This window comes from Lagopus muta, chromosome 1, assembly GCF_023343835.1.
Source record: "Lagopus muta isolate bLagMut1 chromosome 1, bLagMut1 primary, whole genome shotgun sequence".
Taxonomy (NCBI): domain Eukaryota; kingdom Metazoa; phylum Chordata; class Aves; order Galliformes; family Phasianidae; genus Lagopus; species Lagopus muta.
The window spans coordinates 76,444,720-76,469,977 of NC_064433.1; the positions used below are offsets into that span (position 1 = coordinate 76,444,720).

The following is a 25,258-nucleotide window of genomic DNA, read 5'->3' on the forward strand; positions in this document are numbered from 1 at the left end:
TGATTGCTTAGCAGTGTTAAGGGTGAAAGGATGAACATTTGTTTCTTTGGCACTTAGCAGTGCTAACTTAGCACCTTAAGTTGCCACCTTCCTTCATTCCTGCCACCCTTTCCTTTGGGCCAGTCCAAATTTCATGCAAGTATGAAGTAAACTGCACTAGTGGATCTGATTTAATACATTAAAAACAAACAAAAAATAACAACAACAACAGCAACAACAACAAAAACAGCAACAAAGCAAAACAGCAGCAACAACAACAACAAAATCCTAGAAAAAAAAAACAGATGAATGAATTTGCTATTGGATGAGTTTCCTATTCTATAAGATTGCCTCATTGGCGTATGTGAAAGCCAGAGAGCAGTACTACACTGAGAAGCTGCAGCAAAAAAGGGAGAGATGATGGTGGGAGTGGGGGATGGTGGGACTGGCCTTTGTAAACTGTTGTAAACGCCACTGACAAACACTGTGCCTCACAGGCTGGAGCTGAAAGCCCAGCGTGGCCTTCTTAGTATTTTCAAACTAAAGCTTTTAATGATAGTGATACAAAAACGGTTACAAAATTATTGATGGCAGAGGATAGGCTTTCCTTCTTGTTCATTTCATGAAATTCCTGTAGTCAGTCAATTGTCATCTAATTAAAAGGAAAGGGACCTGTTCTTTTGGGGCTCCAAACTCACAAGAAGGACTTAGCAGAAGGTACTTCTGAGGTATTTTCCTCTACCTGATACCCCACACCCCAATAGTCTCTTACCCTTCCTTTTCTCTTGCTATTAACATGCTGTCAGTTGCCCACCAGCTCTGCAACTCTGTTCTGGTAGTTGCTGAGGGGAAGAGGGAGTGATAGCACTCCAGCAAGAGGATAGAAAAGAGGAAAATTGTGTCCCAGCCTCTGTCTCCTCTGGTCTGGCAACACTTCCAGCTTCAGAGAAGCAGATCAGAATGAAGACATCAACCCTAAGCTGCAAGGAGTACTACTAGAACTGACTATGTAGGATCCATGATCACACAGACCAAGCTGAGATTTGTGCATACTAATTTCATCATTCTTTGTGTTGCTATCAGAACTTAGGGCATATCACCAGGTCCTTCCCATCAATTTTCCACTGGATGATGTCCCACATGATAACTGCAAAGTGATTTACTCAGCTGAAATAGTGGATATAGTGAGTACTTAATTGATTCATTGTCAGAATCATCCTTCCTATTAACTTTTGCCTGTCACTGAAGTTTGACTGTTAAAACAAAAAACAAGAAAAAATAAAACAACCAAACAAAAAACAGGCTTGCTTGGGAAGACAGAGGAAAATGTTTACTCACATAATTTTATTTCTTTACTTTTATTTATTAAATGTATTTATATGGTTTTGGACATATTTTGCAGACAGATAATCCTAGATCTGCTTGAGAAGAGGAACAAGACATTCATGCACTCTAGCCGTACTTCACAGCATGGCATGTACTCATCAAGTATTTTGGTTCAACAGTACAGAATCCTCAATCAGAGAATCAATATCAGAACTTATTCAGATGTCATTATCAATGTTAGAACTTATTTAGATATTCAGTCTTCCTTTACACACCATCTGTTTTCACTTGCACCTCAGCATGAAAACACCACTACTGGGTAATAATACCGAGCGTTCACATTCTGCTGAAATAATAATCATGCAGTTATGCACTTACCTGAACATAGACGAATGGAAACTATGGGGAAGGAACAAAGGAAAATCAGAGTTAGAAAGGAGAATCACATGCGGATTAAAGCAATTTTCAGTTTTGAACTGAAAGACAGAAAACCAGCATGCTGAGAAACCCTCTGAGCCATTTTCTGTATTTGCACTGCATGCTCATTTTTTCATAAATAGTACTTTAGAGCTCCATCTTGTTGTCTTACCATGGTTTGAAAACATGATCAAGAATTCTCAAATAACTTGTCTGCATGAGGGCTGATTAACAAATAAACCAAAAGGTGAACCTATAAGAGTAATCAGTTTCTTCAAACCTAATCCTTTTCATCCTTCTCTCTCGGTCTCTAAGCATGTGGTGGCACTTATTGCTGAAAGTATCTGTTACTTTCAATGCAAACTTGTCTCACATTTTTTCTCTGATGAAATGTCTGTCTATGGGCTTATTCCTTTGAAAGTAGTACGTTCCTTTGAAAAATCAGGTTCTAAATATCTATATCCCTTTGAAATAAAAGGAGCAGCTATTAGTGGAAACAGATGGACTGTGTCCCAGACAGAATATGACCTATGGGATGGGTCAATGGTATTGTGAGAAAGGATCATTTGCTGTAAAGGTTCTCTTCAGTTTTTTTGGATGTGGATAATAAAGGTGTTAAATGGGAATTAAGCCTCTTGGTTAAAAACAAGGAATTATGTGCATACCTTCTCATTCAGTGGGTGGAAGTCTTTATCCAGAGAAACAATCCGAAACAGAACTGAGAAGTGTAATGAAAAAGAAGAAAATTTTGTTGTTAAGATTTATAACAATTACCACCAAACATAAATGTTTCAATAACTTTTAACTCAGATTAATTTCACTGATCAACAGATTCCAAAATGAGATCCTTAAGTCATGGTAGTGATTTTTTTTACACTCATTTTCTTACTGATGGTGAAAGACGAACAAATTTAGAGGGAGAATCAGATCTTGGCTGAAATGAGTTATCTGTGGGAAGTGCTTGTTCTGCCCTGTTGGTTCAGATGCAGCCAAGGGAGACAACCCAGATTTGTGCTTATAATTGAGAGGGAGGAATGTGAATCTGTGCCTCCATCTGGCTGAGATATTGTGCCCAGAGGGCAGAGAATACAAACAACAATGGTACCACATGCCTTAGATCTCAGCTGACAGAAGTAAGATTTTCTTTTGGCTCTCAATCCCCCCCCAAAAGAGCTTTGAAAACTTCTTTAATAAAAATATTGTCTGGGGAATTAAATCCAGAAGATTTTCTGCTTAACACTGCACCAGAGTTAACACCAACCCAATTCTCTGTACCTGTCTGTCCAGGCTTGTAGATAGGTTTGTCTGTCTGGACAAAGACCAAACTCTCAGAATTCTTGACCAGCACTGACTTGCGGCTTCTGAACTGCAGCGTCTCTCCCTTCACCGTCACAGTGAGAAGTGCCACTGATGTGCTGTTGGATTTTGAAAGCTGAGAGAAAAATGAAGATCATAACTGCTTTACTGATTCACCTCACTGCACTGAGCCTTTGCAGGACAGAGTCTCTGTAGAGACATGAAAGACACGAGGTTGGAAACAAGGGTAAAGCATGATTTTGTGATGTGAACTGGGAGGGCTCATTGAGGGAGGTGATTCACCCCTCTACTTCTTTGTAGTGAGACCCATCTGTGGTAATGATTTCAGACCTGGGGCCCTCAGCTTAAAAAAACATGCCTCTATTGGAGTGATAATCAGAAGGCTGGAGATCTCTCCTATGAAGACAGGCTGAGGCAGTTGAAGTTGTTCAGTCTAAAGAATGAAATGCTCTGAGAAGACCTTACAGCAGTCTTCCAGCACCTAAAACAGGCCTACAGGAAAGCTGAGGACAGAGTCTTCATCAGGGAGTGTAGAGAAAAGGGAATGATTTTAAATGAAAAAGGGTAAATTTAGATAAGATATCAGGAGCAAATTCTTCACTATGAGGGTGATGAGGCACTGGAACATATCTATCAAGGAAGCTTGGATGGATGCCCTATCCCTGGAAATGTTCAAGACCAGGTTGTATGAAGCTTCAGGCAACCTGATCTGTTGGAAGATCATAGAATGACTCAGGTTGGAAAAGACCTTAAGGATCATCAAGTTCAACCACAACCTAACCATACTACCCTAACTCTAACAACCCTCCACTAAATCATGACCTTGAGCACCACATCCAAACAGTTTTTAAACACATTCAGGGATGGTGACTCAACCACCTCCCTGGGGAGCCTATTCCAGTGCTTAACAAGTCTTTCTGTAAAGAAGTGTTTCCTAATATCCAACCTAAACCTACCCTCGCACAACTTCAGGCCATTTCCCCTCGTCCTGTCACCTGTCACCAGTGAGAAGAGATCAACCCAGACTAAACAACCCCAGTTCCTCCAGTCTCTCCTTCTAGAACATATTCTCCAAGCCCTTCACAAGCCTTGTTGCCCTTCTTTGGACCTGCTCCAGCACCTCACTGTCCTTTCTGTGCTCAAAACTGGACACAGTACTCAAGGTGAGGCCTCACCAGTGCTGAGTACATGGGCAGGATTACTTCCCTAGTCCTGCTCACCACACCATTCCTGGTATAAGCCAGGATGCCACTGGCTTTCTTGGCACAATGCTGGCTCATATTCAGCCTACTGTATGTCAGTACACCAAAGTCCCTTTGCATCAGGCAGCTTTCCAGCCACTCCCCCCCAAGCCTGTAGGGTAACCTGGGATTGTTGTGACTAAAATTCAGGACCCGACACTTGGCCTTATTGAAACTCATACATGCAGTTTACCTTGGCCCACTGATCCAGTCTATCCAGGTCCCTCCGTAGTGTCTTTTTCCCCTGTGCTGGCAGATCAACAGTCCCTCCCAGCTTGGTGTCATCTGCAAACTTACTGAGGGTGCACTCAATCCCCTCATCAAGATCATTAATAAAGATATTAAATAGAAGTGGCTCCAGTACCAAGCCCTGGGGGACAGCACTTGTGACTGGACGCCAACTGGATTTAACTCCATTGACCACAACTTTTTGGGCACAGCCATCCAGCCAGTGTTTCACCTAGTGGAGTGCATGTCCATCCAAATTATGGGCAGCCAGTTTCTCCACAAGAATGTTGTGGAGGACAGTGTCAAAGGCTTTACTGAAGTCCGGGTAAACCACATCAACAGCCTTACCTTCATCCACTAAGCAGGTCATCCTGATGCAGAACAAAATCAGGTTTGTCAGACAGGATCTACCACTCACAAACCCATGCTGACTGGGCCTGATCTCCTGGTTGACTTTTAATTGGTCCAAAATGGCTCTCGAGATTATCCATTTCATAACCGTCCCTGGAACCAAGGTGAGACTGACAGGTCTAGAGATACCAGGATCATCTTTCCAGCCCTTTTTGAAGATGGACGTCAAGTTTGTCAGTCTCCAGTCCACCACGACATTCCATTAGCCAGGATTGTCGAAGGATGATGGAGAGTGGTTTGGCAACCACATCCGCCAAATCCCTCAGCACTCTAGGGTGCAATCTATCTGGCCCCATGGACCTGTGAACATCCAGCTTTCGGAGCAGGTCCAAAACTATTTCATCGTAGATCATGCAGGGTCTATTCTGTTCCCCATTCCTACCTGCCAGCACAAGGAGCTTTGTGTTCAGTAACAAGTCCTGCCATTAAAGACTGAGGCAAAAAAGGCATTAAGTACCTCAGCCTTGTCCTGATCCTTGGTCACTGCTTTGCGCTTGGCATCCAACAAGGGACAGAGATTCTCCCAAGCCCTCCTCTTGCTGTTGATGCATTTATTGAAATATTTACTGTTGTCCTTTACCTTAGCGGCCAAGTTCAGTTCTAGTTGGGCTTTGGCTTTTCAAATTTTCTCCCTGCACAGCTTCACTATATACTTGTAATCATCATAAGTTGCTTGCCTACTCTTCCAAAGACTGTAAACTTTCCTTTTGTTCTTGAGTTCCAGCCGAAGGTCTCTGTTCATCCAGCCCAGCCTCAGTGCCTGTTGGCTTGTCTTGACATGGGGATGGTCAGCTCCTGCACCTTTAAAATAACTTCCTCAAAGCATTCCCAGCCTTACTGGGCTCCCACGCCCTCCAAAGCTGCCTTCCAAGGGACCCTCTCCACTATGGTCCTAAAGAGGCTAAAGTCTGCCCCCTGGAAGTCCAAGGTGGCAGTTCTGCTGACTCTCCTCCATGGTTCAACAAGGATCAAAAAAAATCTGTAATTTCTTGATCACTCTAACTCAGATATCCTCCAATCTTTACATCCCCCACAAGACCTCCTCTGTTAAAAAACAACAGGTCCAGAATGCCTCTGCCCATGGCAATGTGGTTGGAATTTAGATGATCTCTTGCATGGTCCCTTCCAGTACAATCCAGCACAACCTAACCTAACCCAATCCAACCCAACTCATTCTATGATTCCTTCAGAAATTAGTAAGATGACTGATATTCTCCATTTCCTTGCATTTTCTCCATGGTTCTTCCTCTTCTCCTTCCAAAGCTGTTAGCCTCTCAGTACCTTCACTTACAAACTTTCCTCTTTGAAGTATTGAAACTGATCTTGCACCATCCATCCTATGATTCATTAAAATGGAAATCATCTAAAATTCATTATTTGGGATTGGTACCACTTGCTTATATTACTCACCAACTAGCCTTCTGCAAGAAACATGAATAAGCCCCAGAAAGAGATAAGATAACATCATGGACTTCAGTTTAATTTTCCACATCCCCGTCTTCTATGGTTTTCATTCCAGTTCATTCTTTTTCCTCTGAGTCTTAAGCAGATCAAGCTGAGATGGGCTAAGTTCTACTTTAAAGTCAAAGTTTGAAGATGAAACATTGCGTAAGTCCTGCATGCACACTCAGTTTTCTACATCAAATGCTTTTGTTGTTGTTTGGCTCAGCTTAAAACCTCTGATTGCAACACCTTGTTTCTCATCTTTGTTTAGTTCCACTGCATTTTAGCAATAAACACAGAAGATATGCTCACAGAGATTAGATTACTCACGGAGTAAGGGATGCAGGTAAACAAATCTTTCTCCGACACCACATCATCAATCAAGCTCCTGTTTTCCCCTTGATACTGAATTGTAGCACGCAGTGTTACAGACTCATTCAAGTGAGTCAGCTGAACACAGACTTTTTCAGGAGAATCAGTATGTATCAGAAAGGGCAGAAGCACCATGTACTGCCTGGAAAAGGAACAAAGCAAGAATCAGAACTGTGAAACAGTATTAAGAAAACAGTGGAAGTTTTCTAAAATAAAAGGAAATTAGCAAACCAGCAAGTCTTATCCACTACTATTCCTGTGAATTCAGTGCATAAACATGAGTAATACATCTTACTTTGGGTTTATACGTGTTAAGCCACCTTATTAATTAGCCTAAAAACAGGAAAATGCTTCACAGTAGGGAACAATTTTGATGCCAATAATAGATACTCCTTTATAAAGGCTGCTTTGTTCAGCTTCACAATAGAGAGTAAAGATGGCATGAAAAGTTCCAGGCTGTTACTTTTTTATTATTATTTTTTTTTATTTCACAGTCCCATGAGACTCAAAAGCATTAGCTAAAAAATGTTGGAAATTCATCAGTTGTAAGGTTGAAAAAATTCCAGCGTCTGTGGCTGCTCCTTTTTTTGCCTGTCCAGGTTTCCAAATTCTCCTCATGCTGAGCAAAAATGTGAGTGCTGCAGTTCATGACTTTATTAAGATGAGCACACAGAGCATTTCAGAGGACAGTGCTTTGTCACAACAGAAGTATACTTGTATCTTCAAAGAACTTCTGGCAAAAGTTCTCAGAGAAAACATTAGTTGGCATTCAGTAAAAGGGATAATTTGACTAATTTTCATTAATAAATCCAATTATTAATTCTGATGCACATTAATTGGTTAAAAAGTAGAACATAAAGAGTAAGAAATAACAGTCTGTTTATACAGCAGAAGGTGGTTACCAGTAAAAATCTCAAGGATCTGTGCAGAGTCCCTGTTGCTCAGTCTATTGCTGAATAATCTGTAAGGTACTGACTAGTGTACCTTTGAAAACTTTGTATTGTGGGTTTGTGTAGAAAATAATAGCAAATGAACCATTCATACAGGGAAAATAATGAATTAAGAAATAAAATATCACCCCCAACAGTGTACACATAGCTAGATTTGCTACTCCCACTCAGAGATTAGCACTGCCAAGAGCTCTTGTAAAATCTTCAGAGATAAGTGACAAATGGACGATAAGGAAATATTCTTAACCCTCTTTTCTTAAATAAAGGAATAAAGAACAATTCACAACACAGTTTGGCTATTGTATAACTAAAGGTATGTTGTCATATTCCCATTTAAAAAAAAAAAAAAGGTTTTAGAAAAAAAATCATTGAAAGATGTGAGATAATCTGAAATCTGGAAGATTAACATTCTTTAGCACTGAAAAAGGAATGAAAGAAAGATGACATTGTTCATCACTGAAATATCAAATTAAATCAAGGAACCTAGTGGCATCAGGTACTATAAAGCCCAAAAGATTAATTTGGTATGACTAGCTTGTGGCTCTTGAACCTTCTCGTACTCTCAAGCAATCCAAGAACAGCAAATAAATATACTCAGGCTGCATCATGTGATAAACAGCAGCTGAATATCCTTCCCTGGGTAAAGAACAAAAGGAGCTAACAGGTACAACTGAGCTTGATAACTGGAGCCCTGCTTGCATGTCCAGTGAGGTGCAGCCCATTAAAAATTACCCAGGTGCTTTCTCCATCTCTTTCTTTCACAGCCTTCTCACCACAGCTTCACCCTGTGCTTCCTCTAATCTCATTTCCCCTGCTTCCTGTCAGTGGCACTGGCAATCTGCATGCAGTGTCCAGTCTACTGAGGGGACAGCTTGACCTACTTCATAGGGAATTTTGGCTTCATTCGGAATTTTGGCTTCATTCCTGTTCACTGTTTCACGGAAATTTTGGCTAATGTGCTGAATGCTCCCCTAAACACACTGTCTTCACTGTCACTGGAGCAAGTTTATGAAATTCACTGCTTATAAACCTCCCTTGGGCTGTTTTGGACATGCTGGTGGAAATGTATGGATGAATTAAAATACTATGAAATCCTTAAATGGCTTAAGTGTCCAAGTCCGTGTGTAGATATTCCAGAACAGAATGCTTCTAGGCTACCAGCAGAGACATCATCAGCCTCAGCAGCAGAAGCAGCAGCTCAGTATTCTGAAAACAGATGCAGTGACTCCATCAGAAGCAGGCAACAAGAAGGGATAGGAGACCTCAGAGTAAGGGATTGACTAAAAAATGCTGAGTTTATCTATATAGAGAAGGCAGTATAAGTAATAAAAGCTTAAAATGCATAAACTCTCAGCTATTTCCAAGATCAGACTTTCAACAAAAGAAACAAATGAATTTAATTAGCTCTATAAGTCCCAATTCACATCTATCAATTCTAATACCATCACCAGCTAGCATTTTTGACTACATCCACTATATTATCAAGCATAAGAAGTTCATTGTAAAATAGTTTACATGCACAACCACATACTAGAATAGGCAAACAATGCCTCCACTTGAATTCTTCCAGAAGGAAGCCAGAGAAGGAAAAAAATCCCACTGTTAGTGTATAACAGCATTGTAAATTTTTTAGTTGAAAAAACCTCTGGATGTCTTAAGATCAACTTCTCTCTTGGAAAATGAATGTTACATAGACCTTCACAGAAGGAATTTCCACTGTATCTCTGGGAGAGTCATTTTCAATGCTGCATTAATGTGATAAGTTTTTTTTTCCAGTATCCAATCTGAAACTTATTTGCCTTTCTTTTGCAGCTGGCCGCACCTGAAGCAGAAAGAACAGCAATTGTTGCTGTTCAAAGAAGCTGTCTCCTCAGGCAAAATGTACCTTAGTTGGAAGCTTCATTTTGTTTTGACTTGGAAAACTTCACACCTCTCCTTATCCCATCTCTCTCAACCTTTCCTTCTTCTCTCCTCCCAAAATGGTGCTCAGGTAAGGGAGTAAGAGCAACATGTTGCTCATGGGAGGACTGAACAGTATGGATCCATGCCTTTTCTACCTGATCCCAGGCAGAAATAACAAGAGATTACTGTGGGGAGATCAGAGAGCTCTATATGACCCCAGAAAGACTTGGCTGGCTGATCATCTCTAGAACCAGTGAAATAGAGAAGGTGAATGAGACACTGATGGCACAGTATGAGTCAAAAGTCAAAACTAATTTTAGCCTGATACCACTTCACCTCTGAGTACACAGTAAGCAAAGCACTGCACATTATGCTAGATCTACCACTGCTTGTGGTCATGAAATCTCTAGCAGGCATCATGAGACCAGATTCAGAACCACACCTCCCCATTCTCTTTTCAAACTGGTTTATCCCCTTGCTCCTATTTCTCACAGCAGAAAACTGCGCTTTTGCGAGCACAGTAATAAGCACAATGATAGCAGCAAGGTCTGAAGAATGAGACGGCTTTGCCTGGACCTGGGACTGTGGAATAAGCCTCTCAGTAGGTGAGCTCATGATGGGCACACTCAGGTATACCTTCTGCTTGGGGCCCTAAGCAGGGTGGACACTGCAGCCATTCTGCTTGTCTGCAGAGCACTGGGGTGGACACACCAGGGAGAGTGCCAGTGCCTGGCTCAATGGTGGTGAAAGAGAATCTAGGTCACAGATTCTCTTTGAGAACAAGCATGTCTGATGCTGCCAAGGGAAACAAACTATTTTGAAAGAAACACAAGAAAGGGAATAAATCTGTTAGAAAAAAAAACAAAACTAAACAAAAACAAAAACCAAAAAACAGGAATAGGAACAGGGAACAATGACTCAGTGATCAAAACAAGGATACTACAAGAAAGGTAAGTACATGCATGTTCACAAAAGCTGAGCCACCTGAAGATTTCTAGTTATGCATTTAGGCAGAGGTGTTGTGATGATACAGTGCTGGACTAGCTGAAGGCTGTAGCAAGAAAATGGAACACTGGCAGAGTTTTTCAGGAGAGTCAGCGATGGGCTAATAATGGGAAGCAGGGCAGAAGTGGAAGAAATTGTCACAACTGTTTGAAGAATGAAAGAAAGAAAAGTGACTGCAAAAAGAAACGCTATGACCTCCCTCCCTCCCTCCCTCTTCCATGTGTGTAGCTTACGGTTCTGCAGTGTGAGAGATATTTCCAGGGAAGAGGAAGAAAAGGAGAAAGATAACAGGCTTGTTGAAGAGCCAGTTCTTCCTCATCATGCTCAGCAGGACGCAGTGACTCAAGCAAACAACCAGACTGGTCTGGCGCTGTTGTTTTCCTGCACTCTGTATTTCCTCTCCACTCTCTGCTGGGTCAGCCTCTTTATAACCATTCTCTGTAAACAGCCCATGGGCTGGAGGAGATAAGGGCTGGGGGCCAGGGCACATGCAGAAATGTGAGAGCTGCAAGGAGAAGCTGAAACAGAGGTACAGTATTTGGCTAGAGACATTCAAAGTGGGGGAAGGGCATTTATTGGAAAGTATTTGAATTGGAAAGTTTTGAACCATTCATATTCAGAATTCTTCAATCCATCAGGAATTCGGTCTTGGGGAAATTAACTGCATTCAATACAATGTTACTTCCTGAGGGCAGCATGCAGTTCCAGAATTCTGATGAGGGGTAATGTCATATGTTGCAAAAAACAGATTTATAGGTATGTTAGGAACAAAAGGAAACCCTCAGAAAAAGACAATGCATGTATTATATTAACATTATAGTAGTAGTTTGCTGAAAAAATCACCTAACAGGACTGCTATAGATTACACAATTAACCTGTTTAATGAAATGAGAGGGTGTCTGGGTGTGGAAGTAAGTTCTTTGAATGTACATAAAGATCAGTCAGTTCTACTGGGACACATCCTTGCCTCCCCATCGTGGTCATCATCTTCCAGCATTGTGTGTTACCTGCTGTGGGGCCATCTGGTCAAGGGTGGAAACATTCCAGGTGTTCCAGGTATTCTCCTCTTACCCTTAGCCAGATTCAGAGCTGTGCTGCAGGAAGTTGCATCCATAACAAAAGTCTCCCAGAAATAGCACTGCTCTCTTAACTCACTCATATGTGGATCTTTGGTTGCAGCACTGTTACCATAAAATGGTGGATCAAAAACGTCTCTAAGACATAAGTTGGAATGTTGGAAGGTAGCCATTCTTTAGTACCAGTGCTGGATATATTTAAACCTATTTAAATACAAGGACACAGAGGTTTCCAATTACCTAAAAAAACTGCAAAGTTTTCCACTAAGAAACAAGCTGGAACTTGTATCAGCAACTTATGAAGAAGTTCTATTTAGTAAGAAAAGAGTTTGCTAAGTTCCAGCTTGTCGCTAAAATGAAATATTCAGCCTAATCTTGCAGAACTCCCTGGGTAGACTGAGTACATTGGATATTTGCAGCATTCCACAGAAGACTACAAAATTGTAGCTGTGGGGCTTCAGTTTCTCATACAGTGTCTGTGCAGTGAAAGGATTGGGTTGTGCTCTTTTTAGAGATTTATAACCCCTAAGTTGTGTTGTGTACGAGTGATCCAGGAGAGAAAATACTTTAGCACAAATCACATTGAACGTGATTACATGGAGCTACATTATTGGCAGGGATTCTGTGATCTTTGCAAAGGGGCTTATAAGATCCTAACAGCATAGGCAGCCCTTCGTAAAAGAGTGAATGTTAAGACTGAATATTAACTATGTAGTGTCTTGATTATGATGTAGTAATCAGAAAACTACAGAGAAGAGCAGTGCAAAGGACCAGCAGAAATGTCTGAGAATGAAAGGAAGTTTGAGAATGGTGAAGCCAAGAAAAATTGCAAAGTAATCTGACTCACCAGAGAGCTACATCAAGCAGGTATTCCCCTTATTACAGCTCTGAGTGCATGGGGAAATCACTACACTGAACATGCACAACAAAGAAATGACAACTTATTTAAAAGGCATAAATATATGTATTCATTACATTTCAAGAAAACAGGCTGAATTCTGAGAAATAATTAACGTACTATTCCACCCCCCTGAGCATGTGCTCTAAATACATGGTGAAAGGCTGACAGCCATGGGATTGGTCAACTAGTAATCATCTTCACTGTGAATTTCCAACCTTTTAAAGGGGGGTAGCCCAAACCAGTTCCCACTGATGTTACATTGAGCTGAGGCATCTATTTTGTCATCTTATCCTCAAGAACAGAACACCTATTTGATTGTGTCTTGACTTCACAATTTCCACAGCCTCAGCATTTAGTTCTGGAGCTTACACTTACGCAAGCCTCCTCTCCTTCAGCTTCTATCCACTCAAGTTATGTGGAAGGCTGTTCTCACAATATAGAAAAGCTGTTCTCATGATTCAATGGTGTTCAAAAAAGCAGTCAGTCTCCCTTGTTTATTCTACATTTCAACACCTCTGGTAAACCACAAAAGTTAGGAAAGCAAGCTAGAAGCAGTCAGTATTGAGTAAAAGTATTATAAAAATGTCACACAGAGAAGGGATGAACACACATACTCACAGAAATCAAAAGATCTAGCAGATTATCAGTTAAAGATGGAAATACTGATAAATTGGTTGAGTAACTGTCTTTTCCAGTAAATAACTTACGTAAAGCTGCAGTTTTCAAAGCGATAGTGTCCTGGGTATCTGTTGAAGACACAACTCACCCCAAGTTTTCTCTCTTTTCATTCAAGACATTGAAAATTGAATCAACAACGAGCAGAATGGGCACATGTAAAGTATGCTTTGAGGATGAACACATAAAACTAACATTTATCCAGAACCATCAAAAACAGGCATTCAGTAGAGGACCTGCCCACTGTGATCCTTCTTTCACTAATCTATTTACTATCCTCGTGTTATTGAAACAATAAATGAAAAAAAAAACAATTTCAAGAAACTGAACAGCGGAAGTTTTATTACCCTTAAGTAGGTATTCTTATTTGCAGTGCTGGAGTAGCAGTGGGATAAATCTCCAAGGAATCTTCACCAGTTGATCATTCATGAAGAGATTATGTTTTCATATGCATTATACATTAATTACGTTCCCCAAATCATCATCCTATCCACTCCCAATGATTGTCCAACAAATATAGCCTTACTTGGAAATCCTCAATGCCATTGATTGTTCCTCTAGCATTATGACAGGTCCATTGTTAGTCCTTTGGTCTTTATTTTTAACCCCCAATTCACCTTCCTCTGTTCACCTCCATTAAAGATTCCATGTGTAATGCTGTAAGGTGATGGAAAATACAGCAATGATAGCATAGTAGCAAAATCTTAGGCTGCAGCAAGAGAAGATAAGTTCTAATGGAGGAGTTACAGACATAAACAAAGACAAAGGGAAGAAACAGCTTACCCTCAGAAGGCTTCAGGTATGCAAGGATCTCCAACAAGATACCCTTGCCTCCACTGTCAACTCTCAAATGAGAGCTGGGAAGGGGTGGATCCTGGCTCCACTCCTTCATTTCTACTACACTCCACCCCTTCATGGCATGAACAAATGACTGAGCAAATTAAAGGTAAGCCCTTTCCATTACGGTGATCCAGTACGCTACAACACTTGTACAATCTGCCTGTTACGACATAGGTTGACAAAGCATATGACAATAGATGATTGGTTCATGGTTGAAATTTGTGTTCCTTTGTAGGCCAGTACTGGATAGTTCTCCTGGACACACATAGCTGCTTAGGCCAGGGAAGATTCAGTTCATGTTCCATCAATCCCATATCGTCCACCACCAGATGTCACACTGATCATACAGTGACACTGGAGCATCTTGATGCCACGCTTCTCCTCCCAGCGATTCTGAGGACTGAGAGAGTCTCATGGGGAGTGTACAGACTTTTCAGAGATAATAGGAGAGGGAGGTCCACCCTCCATGGCAAGATACAGGCCTTGTTCCTGTCCTGGGTCAACACTTCACCTTGCACTGAGACATGTCCTGGCCATCTGTACCATATCCTTTGGCCCAATATCTGATACTGCATAACTATGTCTGATATCAAAGGGGAGTCCTTATTTGCCATAGAGACATGATTAAAGTCCCCTTAGTGATGAAAACTGGAATGTTGACCACAGTGTCTGCAGACCATGTACCTATTACCAGGGGGGACTACCAAACCCCCAACCTCCAATAATCTCCAAGATGCAAGTAGGTCATATCACTTTGGTCCTACTTGCACCTTTGAAGGCATTCTATTTTATGGGTACCTGGTTCTAGGTTCTCAAGGGCAGGGAACAAAAGATTATTTTCATTGCCAATTTGGGGTCTTACCCAGTTATCGGTACCTGTGATTTGGATCCTAAATGGGGAGGCCCATGTTGTCTGTAGCATCTTCAAGGACATTGGGTCAGTCGTTTCCAGGTCTTTCATTTAGGTCCCACAGGATTTCATAGAATCTTTGTCCATCTCTTGCAGGGACTGAGAATCTGTCCTCAGGGCAGCCTTAAGAATACTGTTATGGTGTTCAATAATGTCTGCCCCCCAGTGTTGTACAATTGCGCCAGCAAAATGAGTTCCTAGGTCACTCTTGATGACTTGAGGTGACAGGTGGTGCCCTGTAGGCAGCCACCAACTTGGTGAGTGCCTTGATGGTATATGCCTGGCTCGGTCTTGGCACTGGATAGGCCTGCATTAGTCCACTTTCTGTGTCAGTGCAGGTCAGGGCATACCTCACCCTCTCAGATGGAGGGATGTGCCCTCTGTAATTGACCTGCTATTGCTGGAGAGGACCAAGTCCTCTGTCAAGATGGGCTGTTGTTTCAGGCAACGATCTTGGTCTCATCTTAGAGAAAGCATCACATTCTCTGCATGCCTGGATGATATCAGACAGTTTTATGGGCAGCCCCCATGCTTTAGCAGCTGCCCACATTGTCTTTTATCTGGCATGCCACAGCTTCTGATGTAACCAGACATAGATGATCTTGAACGGTGAATCCTCAATCCATCAGACTCATGCCAGGGTTTTGTCTTCATCATTTCCTGGTAACTGTAGAGGTTGGTGGCCAGAAAGGTGGTAGACATGCATAGTCCTGTGTTTAACGATATTTCATGTGTCCAACCACATATCTCTTCCTGGTATTGGTCAGATATGAATACCCATTCCTGGGTGGCCCACTGTGAATAAGCCCCTGGTACACAGCCCAACTATCCATGCAGACGTTCTTGGTCATAACTATCCACACACCTCACAGTTCCGCCCATTGGCTATTCTGACCGTTCCCCTCTTCAAACCAGATTGTTTTAGTGGAGGAATAGCATGCCACTGCTCTCCACTTGCTTGGGTTACCCTTGCTGGACCCATCCATATACCAGGCATCTTCAGGAATGAGATATTTCCCTTCCTGAACTGGACTTCTCTCTAGTGGAGAAATTATTGTCTCTTCTGGTGCATCTCTGTGATACGTCACTGAGCCTAAGATCTTCTGGCGCTTTTCTTTCTTTGGTGACAAAGACAGACTATTCCTCAGGCTGAGATAGGTGACCCATCATGCCACTATCTGTGCTTGGGCCATCCCGTCTTAGGAAGGTGGGTCAGATCTTTCACCCACCCCTTAACTGGCAAGGTCATCTTAACTATGACTTCAGCTGTTTGGGTTATTGGCTCTACTGCCTGTAATGCTTTGAAGGCAGCCAATAACTGTTTTTCAATCATAGTATACCTCTTTTTTGCTCCATGCCAGGCCTGAGACCAAAACCTAACTGGGGTTCAAACAGAATTTTGGCGCTGTGATAGGTCCCAACCAAACTCATCCTGAGCTACATATATATCAAGTTCAGCTGGTAGGGTAGGATTGAACATACCCAGCACATGAGCTGGTTTAACAGCTAGTTTTCCTTGCTGGAAGGCCTCTTGCTCCACTTTCCCGCAGTCCCATTTTTGGCCTTTCTTTGTGAGCTGGTATAAAGGCCTCAGCAGCTGCACTGTGGGGTATAAAGGAACGCCAGTATCCCAATATACCCCAAATTTCTCATAGCTGCCTTGCTGCTGTAGAGACTGGGAACACCTGAACCTTATCTATTATTGCACTGGATAGTACTTTGGTCTTTCCTGTCCAACCTACATCCAGGAATTTCACCAGCGGGCTTGGTCCTTGTACCTTCTGTGGATTTATAGCCCACTCATTCTCTTGTAAACAGGTAATCAACGCCTCCAGTGAGTCAGACATCAACATGATATCATCAGTATAGCGATACTGTTTGAGGTTGTGGAGTTTATTACAATCTGCTAGGTCACACACCACTAATTTATGACAATATGTAGCTGAATGTACATACCCTTGCAGCATGACCTGAAAGCTCCACTGCCTGCCTCCCCACATAAATGCAAACTCATCTTGTGATTCTTCATGAGTGGAAATACTGAAGAACATACTTGCCAAGCCTAGGACACAATGGTAGTTTTCTATCTCCCTACTCAATGTGCCCATCAGGGGGGCAATATTGGATATGGCTGTATGAATGGGCAATGTGACCTTATTAAATATTCTGTAATCCACTGTCATTCTCTATGTGCTGTCTGACTTTTGTGCAGGCAATGTGGAGATATTATGTGGGCTATGTGAAGGTCTTATGATTCCTACATTTTCTAGTTCCTGCACCACTCTGGAGATTTCCTCTTGCCCTCCAAGGAGTCTATACTGTTTAGTGTTAGTATTCCAGCACAGATTTTGTAGATGAATAGGCTCATGTTTCACATGGCCTCTTAATATTGTCTGCACTACCTGGATACTAATACATCTCTCTCTTAATCCGAACTCTCTCATGGTTGTCTGGAGAGTCAGACCCCATAGTATATCTATTCCCAGTATATACTACAGAACTGGGACAACAGACATCTTATACTGGTGGGTGGGAGAAGCTCAACCCCCAACTTCAACCATGCGTGTGTAACAGGGATGGTCTGTTCCCCAAGCCCATTAATCATCACCATCTCTATGGAATTTTGTTGAATCACCATTAAAAAATTGACATTTCTGTGCCCATGTCTACTAATGCCATAACTCACTTTATGTTCTTTTGGGATCAAAAAGTCTTCAATTCAACATAGGACATCCAGTCCTGTCTGGAGGCCCTACATGCAGGAGGGCCTGGCAATCCCATCACACAATTAATTGTGCAACCACCAACTCTTTTTCCTCAGGTGACTCAGGCAGCATGGTCTGGGTCACTTGAAGAGGCTTTTTCCTTTTCCTGGAAACTAGGAAATCTTCCAGGTTCCATGTTCTCATTGGTACTTTTTTCAATAATTCTCACCCCTTCCTTTTGGGGGATATTTTTAAACTTTTGATTTTTCTCCAACTGCCTCCAGAGCTGAAGGAGGACATGGCTATCAATTTTTGAAAGTTGAACCCCAGTCCAGATTAAACCATTAAACATCTGTTTTAGGGATACACATATGGATGCTGATAGAGAAGTCTGTGGAGTGGGTCTCCTGGTTTTAGTTAGGGAGCGAACTGTGCCCCTTCCCGTTTATAGATATTGTGCCTGGTCCGAAGGCACTCAATCTCCCCTAGATCAGTCACCGACTGTGTGACCTGCTGGATAATGGCCTCGAAGGCTACTAAAGTGTATACTATGGGCACTGATGTGCCAAACTGGTGGAGAGGAGCTTGTAATATGAGGTTCCTCATCCCTGCAGAAAAGTTAACCAGGTCTGGACTCTCAGAAGTATCATCCTAACTGGCCTCCTTTATTCCCAATTCCACGCATCACTTTTGTTTTACTACATGATTCTACATGCTACCATTATCCAATGAATTAGCGAATGGATTTCCTCATTATTTATCGCAGTTGCATACAGCCTTTGCCTGATGGCCAGATGTGCGGTAATGAATGCAGGTTTAGAAATCCTGGGTCAATTAATAACCACACTTTCAGCCCCCATGTTCATAATCTCAAGAGCCAAGCTGGTATTCTCACCAATGGTTTTTGCCTAAATCATTGTAACAGATCCACACATTCAGCAGCTGTATACAGGCACACTGTTATATGTAATGTGGTGTGGACAGGGGGCCACTCCTAGAGTGAATGGTCTATCCTGGACTTCCTTCATTTTTTGAGTTATCACTGATCTTATTTCTAAAGGATCTGAGGTTCCTAGGTCCTCCAGTTGGATTTTAGTCTGCTTAGTTTTGTCTTATTCTTAGATTCAACTGGGATCCAAGGATCCTGCTGATCTAAGTCCTTTTCCCCTTCTAAAGATATGGTTCTTAATTATAATGCAGAAGCACTCCTTCCACCCTGCCAGTCATTCAGGTGCATTGCATGAACCTGAACTCCCCTGTGGGCTGGCTGTGCCTTCCCATCAGGTGCTCAATCACTCTTTCAAGCAATGACTTAGCATTTCTGCTACACCATGCAAAGACTTTTTGACCCAAATATTGCTGTGGAATGCAAGGACAGATGGAGAAGTCTTTACACATGAAGATAATGAAAACAAAAAGGAATGTCTTGATGTTGTCTGTCATATTTTAGGCCAATTCTACCTAGTGTGTGGATCCTAGCTTCCTATGATGTTGATAAGTGATAAGGACTCCACAGTTTTCCCTTGTGTGTTTCTTCTGCTTTAACACAAGAACAGTCCTATAACGTGCATCCCCATTCACAGCACCTAAAGACTATTAAAGTATTGAGTCTATGGCTCACTTTGTTCTACAAGAACCAACCAACCTTGAGCTCAGGAAAACTAACTGGTACATAGGTGGGCCTGTGTGAACCTAATTAGGTTCAACACAGCAAAGTGCAAGGTTTTGCACTTGGGTAGAAGTAATCCCAGATCTGTATACAGACTGGGAGAAGAACTTGACAGTAGCCTGGTGAAGAAGAACCTGGGCATCCTGGTGGATAACAAGCTGAACATGTGCCAGCAATGTGCTCTTGCAGCTTGGAAGGCCAATAGTATCCTGGACTCCATCAGAAGAGGGGTGGCCAACAGGGACAGGGAGGTGATTGTCCCCCTCTGCTTTGCCCTCACGAGGCCCCATCTGGAGTACTGCATCCAGCTCTGGAACCCCCAGTATGTGAAAGATGTGGAGCTATTGAAGAGGGTCCAGAGGAGGACTATGAAGGTGATCAGAGGGCTGGAGCACCTCCCTACGAAGACATGCTGAGGGATCTGGGCTTGTTCAGCCTGGAGAAGAGAGCACTGAGGAGACCTCATTGCAGCCCTCCGATATTTAAAAGGGGATTATAAAGAGGAAAGGCATCAACTTTTTGTAAGAGTGGAAAGGGATAGGATAGGGAATAGTTTTAAGCTCAGAAAGGGAAGTTTTAGATTGGATGTCAGAGGGAAGTTCTTTACAGGGAGAGTGATGAGGTGCTGGAACAGGTTGCCCAGAGAGTCTGCAGATGCTCCATCCCTGGAGGTTTTCAAGACCAGGTTGGATGAGACCCTGGGCAACCTGATCTAGCACCAGATCTGGAGGCTGGTTGCCTTGCCTGTGTTAGGGAGCTTGAAACTTGATGATTCCTGGGGTCCCTTCCAACCCAAGCCATTCTATGATTCTATGATTCTATGATTCTTATGTCATTAAGCTCATAACAATTTATCTGAAATTCGCTTGAAAGATTTTGGTTCTTTTTCAGACTTGAAAGACTGGCTACTTCTTTCAACAAGGCTAGCTGATCTGATAAGAGATCTCTCTTTTATTTGAACATGTTCTGTCTGTATCTTTTGATCATAGGATGCAGCAAGTAAGGACATGTTGTGGCGTCTGTATCACCATAATTTAACCACTGCTTCAAATGCTGCATGTTCAAAACCAAGTCCTGGTGCTAACCATGTAAAGGTATTTCCTCTAACAACACTCCTTCCAAAGAGAGTTCACAAAATGTCTGAGGACACTGCACACCTGACAAGATCAAAGAGAGTTTAAATAGTTAACATCTTCCATAATCAGATCCTATCCTAAACCAGAACAAAATCCTAGTGAGTGATTGAACCTTAAGCGTTGACCACAAACAATTTAAATTATGCCATATCACATTAAATGGTTGCTTGTAATCAAAATATTAAAGCTAATTTCTTAAAATTCAAGCAAAGTGGATTTCTGTACTTAATGGTAGCAGTGGATTTGACTTCACTGTGCTTGAAAACAAATGGCTACATATGTTTCCTTTACAGGTAGCAAATCTTTTGGCTATTCCACATCTGGTCTTTCAAATTTCTTACTTATTTCCCCTGCTAAATTAAAGCTGTAATATTATTCTATTTTTTTTTTCCAAGAAACATTTGGAAAAAAATAGCTTAATATTAGATAAGGTTTATAATATGAAAATAGGGTAAGAAACTAGGTCAGTAACAAACAGATGTTACAGGAGCACTTTACCTTGCCTGAAGGCATCATTGTTACCATCTCTTTTTTTTATTTTTTCAGGAGTGTTTCGTCCTCCATCACATTTTTGAAGGCTACATTCCACCAGTTTAAAATATATTATTTTGATGCATTTTGACAAACACAAAAAATGCAATTTGTAAGCTAAAGACCACCAGAAATGTTGATAAATTCCAATCACAGCATGCTTTATTCTGCAAAGATTCCTATAAGCCTTGCAATCTTCACTGTGTTGCCTAGAGTAATGGAAATGCTAAGTCACAGCTTGAAACAGTGATTGAGCACCTGGTAGGAAGGCAGGGCCAATCTAGGGGGGCTCAGGCACAAGCAATATGTGACTGGAAGGGGTGAAACAGGATCTATCCATTTCTAGACTTCATTTAAGGGATGGCTGTGGAGGTAAGGGTATGTGGAGATCTCTGTGTACCTAGGATTTATATATATATATATATATATATATATATATATATATATATATATATATAATTTTGTTTTATTTTACTTTTTCAGTGTCTTTCTCCTACTTTTTTTTTTGTGCACGCTGCTGTTGTGTTTGACATATCCTTACTTGCTGCATCTTATGATTTTGCTGCTTTGCTGTTGTTGTACTTTATTTTGTGTTACACTTAGCAAAGGTGACAAAGAAATTTTAAAGTGTGTGTGCATGTATTTGTCTGACTAAAATAAGGATATTGAATTGTGCAGTTCTAATAACCTTAACCCAGTTCTGGTATACTTCTCTCTAATTTCATTTTAATTTTTCTTATTTAGTATTCAGCTTTCTTGATAATAGCTGTCTCTTAACAGCTCAGCTGTCCACTGTTTCTGGGGGAAGAAAATGCACCTGTAAGTGCGTTTGGATATTCTTAGTACTGTCTGTTATAGCAGTCTTCAGCAATTTTGGAACCATTTTCACCAAAGGTAAATAAACCTAAGAAGGACATTTGCTTCTTTACTATCTTGTTCTAATTCTTCTAGTAATGCTAAGCCTTCAAAGAAAAAAACAGGACAATGAACTTAACTTCATCCACTGGCTCTCAAGAGGCCCATGCTAAAAGCAAAAGCTAAGAAAACAGTTCTTGGTAACTCTCATATCATGCTGATATGGCAGTTCAATGCACCTTTTCATTAGAAATCCTAACAAAAACCTTGGGGCATTTGTTATTTAGAGTTAGTAGCTCTAGTAAAGGAATCTTTCTCTTCAATGCCTACATCAACTCTGTGTGGGAAAAGGTGAGAGAACAGTCACTGTAAAATATGAGACCTGTTAACAGTTACAATGATCAAAAATGTTAGCCATTCAGCTGAGTGCTGAAAGTAATCCCTTGTGGAAAAAAAAAAAAAATAATTCAATCTTATTATTTTGAAGAAAATCCAGTAGTGATAATGTTTCCCTGTCCTATGTATCTAAAGCAAACAACCACAAAGGAGCGTACTTCAAATGAAAAACAGTCTTTACAAGAAAAAGTACTTGTACAAATTTATAGACGAACAACAATACTCGGAGGCTAAAATATTGGTCTCCTACTGTGTAAAAAAACCAAGATTTCACAGGCTGTAGTGAAGAGGAGCTCCTCTAAAATTTATCAGGGAAACTCAGGAAGTATGAGCATCTTATATATGTTGCAACATGTAGATAAAGCAAGATATTTAATGAAGTAAAGCACCATAACAAGACTTCATCAACTAAACCCTAAATTTCAGAAAGTATCAGAGCAAATAAAGATTTTTTCACTTTAGTGGTCTTTTGAAAATCTTAATCTGATGAAAGGCCTTGATGGCAGATCAAGTGCCTTTCCTGAGAGGTGGACACTTAGGCTAAAGTAACTCATACATATTTCTATGGTGTCATAAGAACAAATAAATCAATTCAAGTATAGCAAAGGCATCTGTGAATTACCTTCATTTTAATCCAATTTGTAAGTTAAAATGTAAACCAAATCTGTAGTTGGGTTTTACAAATAGATCTGTGACTGACTTAGTATGGTGCAATGCAAGCCCATTTGTAGGGTAAAACCTCTATGATCTATAAACTCTATATGAGGTAGGACTGATCCACCTTTCTCAGCTATCTTATAACAAATGTTATCTCTATGTATAAACTTATTTTTGCCTTAAACTTATGCTGTATGTTGCTAAAAAGGCTGCAAAGAAAATTGTGAACTTACAAGTTCACTTATGTTCACTTATGAGTTCTCATAACTTATGAGTTATGAGAAATCAGCAGTGTGCCTGTCTGATGTTTATAGCACACAGTACATATAGAATAGGATCACTTGTTGAAATCTCACCAGCCTCATCTCTCTGAAATAAAATACAAGTGAACAATACTAATAATTTGAAAATACATAACCAAGAAACTAGCTGTTGCATGTTGACAGATGTTTCTGTTATCACAGAGAAATTAAGAATGTCTCTGTAAATAATGAAAAGGTATTATGGGATCACAGAATTCTTCCCTCCTATTTTGGGATAGTATGCATTGGACACAAGTGATTGGTAGGAAGCAGGATAAGTCTTGAGAGCATGAGGATCTTGCTTAAGCAGCCAAGGGGTGTAAGGAGAGCTGTGCATCCCAGACTAGTGTGTAGGGCTTGCCAGAGGAACTTTCCTATGGCATAGACACCAGATGACCAGCTGTGGACACTTGTACCTTAACAAGAGAGAGAGCATGGAAGAACAGGTTTTGAGGTTGCCTCGAGCTCGTCACTTCCAGAAACGTTAAGTAGGGCAAAGATTTGGCATGGCTATACAATTGCTGCTGGTAACCCAGCCTTCACTTCCTAGTGGGTACTAAAACAAAGTGTGGGAGGCTGAGAAAAATATGTAAAGTTTGGACCTTGAAGCATGCATACATAGCCCATACTTAATATAGAGCATGGTGATTTTTATTCCTTCCATCTCTGCCTACCTTTTTCATACCTACCCTACCTATATTCACTCTCAAATAAGAATTTTTCACTCTCTTATCTATCAGATTATAGTGTGAGAACAGGGCTGAGATCACATTCTTCAGATTGTTTCTTCTTTGCCCACCAGGGGAGCAGGAGAAAAGAGGAATGAAGACTCCAGAGCAAAATCATCAGATTATCTTGCAGGAACATCCAAAAGGAGAACAGTGAGAAGTTTCCTAGAAGGAAGTTTTGGGGTCCTGTATCCAATGCGATGTTAGCTTTAAGGTTTCCTTGACCTTGAAAAAGTCAATCTTTAGGAGGTTGAGCTGAAAGGCTGAAAGAAGTTGTGTTTTGCTATTGAGTTGCAGGACTAACTGTTAAACTTTTGCTTCTCCATAAATTAAAAAAAAAAAAAGAAAAAAAAAAAGAAAAAAAAAAGAAAAAAAAAAAGAAAAAAAAAAAAAAAGAGGGGATCCAAAACATTTCTTAGTAACTCTGAATAAACAATTTAAAATTGTACGTGTGAGAAAGATTAAAAATAAATAATTGTATATTTATGAACTTATTCCTCAAGAAATCCTTTTCTGATGCTGTCCTTCTCACAGATATTGGTGCCACAGATAAGACCATGCCATTTGTATAATGAATCAGGCATGTATGGGGTGCACATGCACACCACTGCTTTCCTAATTGCCCACCAGGTGGGTGGCAAATGAGCTCAATAGGGAAATGATCAGAGAGCAAGACTGAGTAGTTTCCTCAAAGCATTTTGACACATTATCATTTCTTGACAGATTCCCTGGAATATCTCTGGTCTTCTCTGATCAGTTAATTAATTGTTCATCATCCACACTTCATATTTGACAGAAAACCTAAGCAAGTGGAAAACAGGATCTGGAAAAATAAGACAAATCATACAGAGTTGGTGCGCCATTGTTTAAGAGCTTAGCACTATTAACTTCTGACACTACAAGAATCACAGAGAATTCGATTCAAAAGATGAGCAACAGAATGCCATGAGCTAAGGACTTGTTTTACTAATGACAGTAGTAGGATAATAAATTGAGAGACCTCAGCAAGAGAATACTGCCATACTGAAGATCACATTTATAGGGGAGATTCATCTGTCCTTCTCTAGATTTTGTATCCTGATATCTGCACTGTGGGTGAGGCCCATTGTTTACATTAAACTTGTTTACGTGTTGCTTGTTCAGGTTCCAGAGAAAATGTGGTCATTTTAAGTGATCATATCAGCCTTTAGCTGATACTTCAGTACCAGCTCCTCATCATCAGCAGTCCTGTGACAAAAATAAACTCTACAAAGAAGGCTTAAGCACAGATAAAGCAAGCATGACAG

General features: G+C 41.0%; 1 protein-coding gene and 1 long non-coding RNA gene across 4 annotated transcripts in view; one reads left to right on the top strand and one right to left on the bottom strand.

Moving 5' to 3' along the window:
- LOC125697068 (alpha-2-macroglobulin-like) overlaps nucleotides 1-11,021 on the bottom strand; it is a 37,145-nt gene extending 26,124 nt beyond the window's left edge. For 2 of the 3 annotated variants that reach the window (XR_007378663.1, XM_048953667.1), the window contains exons 1-5: nucleotides 10,825-11,021; nucleotides 6,693-6,876; nucleotides 2,998-3,154; nucleotides 2,388-2,440; nucleotides 1,684-1,704 (exon numbers count right to left, since the gene is read on the bottom strand). Coding sequence is in view for 2 of the 3 variants with exons in the window: in XM_048953667.1 (XP_048809624.1) it covers nucleotides 1,684-1,704; nucleotides 2,388-2,440; nucleotides 2,998-3,154; nucleotides 6,693-6,876; nucleotides 10,825-10,913 (504 nt within the window). In the remaining variant the exon portion in view is untranslated. The remainder of the gene's footprint in view (nucleotides 1-1,683; nucleotides 1,705-2,387; nucleotides 2,441-2,997; nucleotides 3,155-6,692; nucleotides 6,877-10,824) is intronic. The other variant, XM_048953684.1, reaches the window with a different exon arrangement.
- A 10,302-nt stretch (nucleotides 11,022-21,323) lies between these two features.
- LOC125697090 (uncharacterized) lies at nucleotides 21,324-24,258 on the top strand. Its single transcript, XR_007378677.1, has 3 exons — nucleotides 21,324-21,406; nucleotides 21,815-21,928; nucleotides 24,047-24,258. It is a non-coding gene; the product is annotated as an uncharacterized LOC125697090 (long non-coding RNA).
- The last annotated feature ends 1,000 nt before the right edge of the window (nucleotides 24,259-25,258 follow it).